This window comes from Mus caroli, chromosome 2 (assembly GCF_900094665.2).
Source record: "Mus caroli chromosome 2, CAROLI_EIJ_v1.1, whole genome shotgun sequence".
NCBI lineage: Eukaryota > Metazoa > Chordata > Mammalia > Rodentia > Muridae > Mus > Mus caroli.
In genome coordinates, this window is record NC_034571.1 from 113,504,575 (window position 1) to 113,511,122 (window position 6,548).

At 43.6% G+C, this 6,548-nt stretch overlaps 1 protein-coding gene across 3 annotated transcripts in view; it reads left to right on the forward strand.

Moving 5' to 3' along the window:
- The window catches only part of Stard9 (StAR related lipid transfer domain containing 9), an 85,637-nt gene that overhangs the window by 43,309 nt on the left and 35,780 nt on the right, over positions 1-6,548 (forward strand). For 2 of the 3 annotated variants that reach the window (XR_003835581.1, XM_021186561.2), the window contains exons 10-14: positions 1,774-1,841; positions 3,234-3,331; positions 3,691-3,900; positions 4,051-4,148; positions 5,846-5,923. Coding sequence is in view for 2 of the 3 variants with exons in the window: in XM_021186561.2 (XP_021042220.1) it covers positions 1,774-1,841; positions 3,234-3,331; positions 3,691-3,900; positions 4,051-4,148; positions 5,846-5,923 (552 nt within the window). In the remaining variant the exon portion in view is untranslated. Of the gene's footprint in view, positions 1-1,773; positions 1,842-2,887; positions 3,056-3,233; positions 3,332-3,690; positions 3,901-4,050; positions 4,149-5,845; positions 5,924-6,548 lie in introns of those variants that run through there. The other variant, XM_029472766.1, reaches the window with a different exon arrangement.

Consider the following 6,548-nt stretch of genomic DNA (forward strand, 5'->3'; position numbering starts at 1 on the left):
CTGGAACTCACTTTGTAGACCAGGCTGGCCTCGAACTCAGAAATCCGCCTGCCTCTGCCTCCCGAGTGCTGGGATTAAAGGCGTGCGCCACCATGCCCGGCTATAACAGCTTTATTTGTCACTGCTGGAAACTGTGAATGCCCAATGTCTTTTGAGAAATAAATAATAGATAACCGTGACATATATATCTATACAATGGAATACTGAATAAACACAAACTGACTGACACATGCTTGTGGTGGTTTGAATAGGTATGGCCCACATATACTCATTTGTTTGAATGGTTGTCCCTATATAGGAAGTGGTACAATTAGGAGATGTGACCTTGTTGGAAGAAGTGTTTCACTGTGGGGGAAAGCTTTTAGATCTCCTATACTCAAGCTGAGCCCAGTGTGGCACACAGTCCCCTTCTGCCATCTATGAATAAAGAACTCTCAACTCCTTTTCTAGCACCATGTTTGCCTGTACGCTGCCATGCTTCCTGCCATGATGATAATAGACTAAACCTCTGAACTATAAGCTATCTTTAATTAAATATTTTCCCTGGTCATGGTGTCACTTCACAGTGATAAAACCCTAAGACAATGCTTCAACAAATGTGAGTCTCAAAATTATGCCCAGGCAGAAGAAACCCAGATATTGTATGATTCTAGTTTATAAACTATCCCAAAAGGCAGATTTGTATAAAGCATTGATTAGTGATTACTTGAGCTGGAGATGGGAGCTGAGATTAATTACAAACACAGTTGTAAGAAATTGGGAGTCATTGGAAATGTTCTAAAAGTTAATTTTGATGATGAAGGCACAGCACTGAAGTTTTATTAAAAGGGTCTGGGAAAATGGCTCAGCAGTGAAGAGTGTGCAAAGGATCTGATTCTGGTCCCAGCACCAAGCTCAGGCCTCTCACAACTTCCTGGATCTTGAGGAGCTGGGGAATCTGACGTGTCCAGACCCATTTGGTACCTATACTCACATGCATTCATCCACATAGAGACAAATACAACACAAACAATTAAAAACTAAAATAAGCCTTTCAAAAGATTACAAAACAAACCAGGCATAGTGGTAAATGCCTTTAATCCCAGCATACAGGAGGCAAATCTCTTGAGTTCAAAGCCAGAGTGATCTACAGAAAGCCTGTCTAGAAACAACAACAAAAAAATTATAGAACCAACCCACATAGAGTTAGGAGAAGAGAAAACAGAGAACCAGTTTGTTAGAGGTGGCTAAGTGTTCTCAAATGGAACATGTTCAAATCTTGCCATAGAAAGTTAACATGCTGTGACTGACAGAATAACAGACCTGATCAAGAGTTATCACATCTTCTGTGGTTCTTTGCTGGTAAAAGTCAGAGCCCCGCATTGGCTTGCTTGATGGATTGTATTAACATCCCTACTGTCCCCCAAAACTCTGCAGAGGCCAATCTGGAGATTTGCCCTGCTCAGTATAAGTTGTGCTGATGATTTTAAAAGTCATGCTGATCAGATAGTGAGTGTTCATCTGATTTAGAACAAGTCACCTTGCCGGACGGTGGTTTCCCACGCCTTTAATCCCAGCACTCAGGAGGTAGAGGCAGGCGGATTTCTGAGTTCGAGGTCAGCCTGGTCTACAGAGTGAGTTCCAGGACAGCCAGGACTATACAGAGAAACCCTGTTTCAAAAAACAAAAAAACAAACAAACAAGCAAAAAAACCAAGTCACCTTGGTTAGGACTTTACCTATGGGGGAATGTCGTTCATTCTTAATGATAGCTTTAAATGGTCTTTTTCCTTAGGCGATCCTACAGAACAACCTCCCCTCAGAGACGGCCAGCAAGATCAATCTTGTGGACCTAGCAGGCAGGTAACTGGGATTTCAAAGTTAAGAATTATTGCTCTCTTAACAGTGACTTGTAGCTTGCCCACTTTACATGGGATAGGCTGCATTGTGCCCTGTTTAAATGTTTTAATCATCCTGAGATTACAAAGAAGGAACTCTTGGATGCCAGTTTGAAGGTAACAGCGAGCCAGGAGCTGGAAAACTCTTCCATAGTCTGGGTTTTTAGTCTGAACTGTCTGTTGGAACCTTTAAAAATTCCAGAGCATACCGTAGAGGCTGCAGGATCTCTGAATTTGAGGCTAGCCTGGTCTACGGAGTGAGTTCCAGGACTGCCAGGGCTACACAGAGAAGCCCTATCTCAAAAAAACAAAAACAAAACAAACAAAAAATCAAAAGAGAGAGAGAAACACAGAAAGCCTATGCCTCAGATAAGAGTGAGGTGAGTGTGTGGGTGAGGCAGAAGTGAATATCAATTTTATGTAGCTGTTCCTACCTTAAATGTGTTTAAAGATACCATGCTTCGAGTTGTTAGAAGGATTCATACTGTATTCATATTGGAACCGAATGTGTATCCAGAAAAGAAACATTTGAGGATTTTATAAGTAGGTATATGATAGCATAAGATAAATTTTCTCACTTTGGAATTTAAAGGAAAACCAGTGTGATGAGGAGCTGGGGACTTTGCGAGCCCTGGACTTAGTCCCAGACAGCAGTGGGTGAGGGTGGGCAGAGCTAAGGCCTGTTTGAAAGCATCTTTTACCCCTTGCCATTACTCTAAAGAGGGATTCTGAGGTGGACATAATACCTGTAATCTCAGTACCCAGGAGGCAGAGGCAGGCTGATCTCTGAGTTCCAGGCCAGCTGGGGTTACATAATGAGACTCTGTCTTAAAAAAAAAAAAAAAAAAAAAAAAAAAGGAGGCTGGGGAGCTAGAATTTTGAGACACATGAAAGTTAATGACATGGATACAGCAAATCATTAAACTGTCAAAATATTAATTGAAAGCAAGTCTTTCCCTGTGAAAGACTGCTCCCATCACTACTGTAGATAAGCATTGTTTGGCTTAGAATGCTCTGGCAGCTCCTTTTGGCCCCCCACACCCCAGTCACTAGCAAGATTTACAAGGGGACCTGTGTGGAGGCAGTCCTACAGTCTTACATCCCATCCTGGCTGGGACTCTGCAGAGCTGACTGCTGAAGGAGAGCCTTGGAGGCAACTCCAAACCATCATGGTTGCCAGTAAGTGGGATGCTGGATCTGCTTCTGTTTGTATCCAGAAAGAGGAACAATGTTGATGATGGCACAGGAGAGGGTAACACAAGAGAAACTGATTCTGTGGAAGTGCTGTAACAGGACAGGTCCAGCAGCACTGAGGAGTTTTGTGTGCTTTGTGTTTATTCTTATTGGTCTGTTTCAGTGAGAGAGCTGATCCCAGTTACTGTAAGGACCGGATTACTGAAGGCGCCAATATCAACAAGTCCCTTGTGACCCTGGGAATTGTAATCTCGACTTTAGGTATCTTGGTAATAGACTCGGGGTGAATGGCATTGGGAGGGAGACCTGGGAAAATGACTCACACTACTTTTATTTTGTCAAAATGTGGTAGATGCTTACAAAGTTATTTTTTGATAAGGTTACATTTTGGTTTGAGCATGAAAATCTGTTGTTTTTAGCATATGAGTGACTATCATTCCAGAATTATGTTAAAATAGTCCATATCGTAGTTCAATGTCTAAACTTAAAGCCTATGCAGGAAAGGAGTATGGCACTCAGTCTGTGTTCTGTAACCATTGTTTTAGAGTATTTGCTTCATAATGCCTTCAGTATTCTACTTTTGATTTGCTTTTCTACTTTTGTTTTTTTTTTCTATCAAGCCCAGAACTCACAAGTGTTCAGCAGCTGCCAGAGCCTCAGTAGTGCAGCCAGTAGTGGGGGTGACAGTGGGGTTCCCAGCACCACATCTGGGGCCAGCAGTGGAGGGGGGCCTGCGAGGAGGCAGTCGTACATCCCATACCGGGACTCTGTGCTCACCTGGCTGCTGAAGGAGAGCCTTGGAGGCAACTCCAAAACCATCATGGTTGCCAGTAAGTGGAGTGCTTCCGTTTGGAGCTGGTATTGTGTCTAGAAAGTGCACTAGCCACTTATGCTCCTCAATCCTGCAAGAGTGCATTCGCTGCAAGACTAGTAAGAGGGAGGGGCCCAGAGTATTGCTCATCTTTATCCTTCCACCTCAGCTGTGTCCCCTGCACATACCAGCTACAGTGAGACCATGAGTACAATGAGATACGCATCCAACGCCAAAAACATCATCAACAAGCCACGGGTGAACGAGGTAAGACCTTCCTTGGAAGACCTGGTCTGACATCGTTTGAAGTCTCCTTATTGTTTTCTGGGTTTTTCTCATTATTCCTGTCATAGTCATGTCTCTGTTGTGGTGACTAAACATTGACGAGAAGCAACTTGGGAAGAAAAGCTGTATCTGTCATTTTTCTCTTGCTGTGATAAAATACCATAACCAAGCCAACTTATAGAAGAAAGAGTTTATTTGGGGTTTATGGTCCTAGAGGGTTAGAGTCCATGATGGTGGAGTAACAGAGCAGGTGGAAGGTACCCAGAGCAGCAGCTGAGAGCTTACATCTGAACTGCATGCAGGAGGCAGTGAGAACTAGCTAGAGGTGGCTTTGAAATTTTAAAACCCACCCATAGTGACTTACTTCCTCTAGCAAGGCCACACCTCATAATCCTCCCCAAACATCCACCAGCTGGAGACCAAGTATTCAAATGTCTAAATGGGGGATGTCTCAGTCAAAACACCACTTATACAGATTGCAGTCCACCATTGAGGGAAGCTGAGGCAGGAACCTGGAGTAACTCCGTTTGCTGGATTGCCCTCCACAGCTCGCTCAGCTTGGTTTTTTATACAGTATAGACCACCTACCCAGAAGTTGCACTGTCCACAGTCAGCCGAACCCTCCTCATCAACCAATAACCAAGAAAATGCCCCATGGGCTTGCCTACGGTTCAGTCTGAGAGACATTTTCTCAGTTGGGGTTCCAGTTTTCCAGATGACTTTAGCTTCTGTCAAGGTGACAGAAATCTAACGAACACAATTTTCATCCCACCTTGCCTGCTGTAAACGACTTACTTTCTCCCAATGAAGTGGCCTGCCTTTCTCTGATCTCTCAGCAGATTCTTTTATGAACAGTTTCCTTTAGGCATTCATTTCTTTCTTTTTTTTTTTAAAGATTTATTTATCATATGTAAGTACACTGTAGCTGTCTCCAGACACACCAGAAGAGGGTGTCAGATCCCATTACGAATGGTTGTGAGCCACCATGTGGTTGCTGGGATTTGAACTCAGGACCTTTGGAAGAGCAGTCAGTGCTCTTAATCTCTGAGCCAAGGCATTCGTTTCTTTAAGGCCATTCATCATAAGATCCCTAGTGTACGATTGCCCCTCGAGGAAAGGTCATTTGGAACCTTAGGTTTGATGCTTTCATCTTTAATACTGATTTGTGTCTAGGTTTTGGATTAAAGTAGGAGTATAAGGAACTTGTGGCTTTGAAAGCTGAGTGATCCCAAGAACATTGCTAGTGTTCCTTATCTCTTGGAGATTCTGTGAACTTTCAGAGCATGGGTCACATCTGGTGGACAAACTTACCTAGGGGCTGTTTTTCAAAGGCAGTGTGATTAGACATGTATCAGATTAAGTCATCATACAGGAGGATTAACATTTGTGAGCTGCCCTGCCCTGCTCTAAGGTGGTGATTTTCAAAGTCCATATATAGAAGGATCACCTGAAAAGTTTATTAAACATAACTGAGCCCCAACCCCCAAGAATTTTTTTTCTAGGGTAGGTCTGGAATTTGCGTTTGTCACAAGTTCTTGGATGAGGCTGATACTGCTGTAGGTCCTGGGATTCTGCTTTCATAAGTCACTCCCGAAGAATAACACCTTCTCCAGATAAGCACTCCATAGCAGGCTGGGGCCTGCTGGGAGCCAATGGTGACTGCGCTCTCTGTGTTTCAGGATGCGAATGTGAAGCTCATCCGAGAACTCAGGGAAGAGATTGAGAGGTTGAAAGCCATGTTGCTGAACTTTGAACTGGTATGATGGCAGTCAGTACTCTTCTATATTGCAATGATGGTCTTGTATCTGGAACACTTGGGGCCTGCCATACTCTATGTTTTCAAGTTTTATATTATTATTGTGTATATGTATGAACATGGGTGTATATATGCACGTAGAGGTCAGAGGACACCCTTTGGAGTGGTTCTCTCCTTCTACCTTGGGCTCTAGGGCTAGAACTCAGGTTGCCGGATATGCATAGAAGGAGCCTCTGCCTGCTGAGCATCTGGCTGGCCTTGTTCTTTATATTTTCAGTTGTCAGAGAGGGAGCGGAGGCAGAAGGATCCCCCCATCCCTTGAACTTCTCTGTGTGGCTTCAGATGAGCTGGATGGCCTTTCCTTGTGTCATCTTTTGTCTAGAGGACATTTGCCTTGCTGGCCCTTGCTCTCTGTAGAATTGGGTCCTAGAGAAGAAGTTATTTCATTTCTCCTCCATTGTACTCATATGAACCCAAATACCAAATGCCCCCGACTTACATCTTACTTCAGTGGTGAAGTCTTGGCTTTATCCATACTTTAATTTATCCTTAGATGCAATGATGGAACCTACTTGTAGGTCATAGCAAGAAAACATCAGAACTTGTCCTCCTCCCTCTCCTCTCCT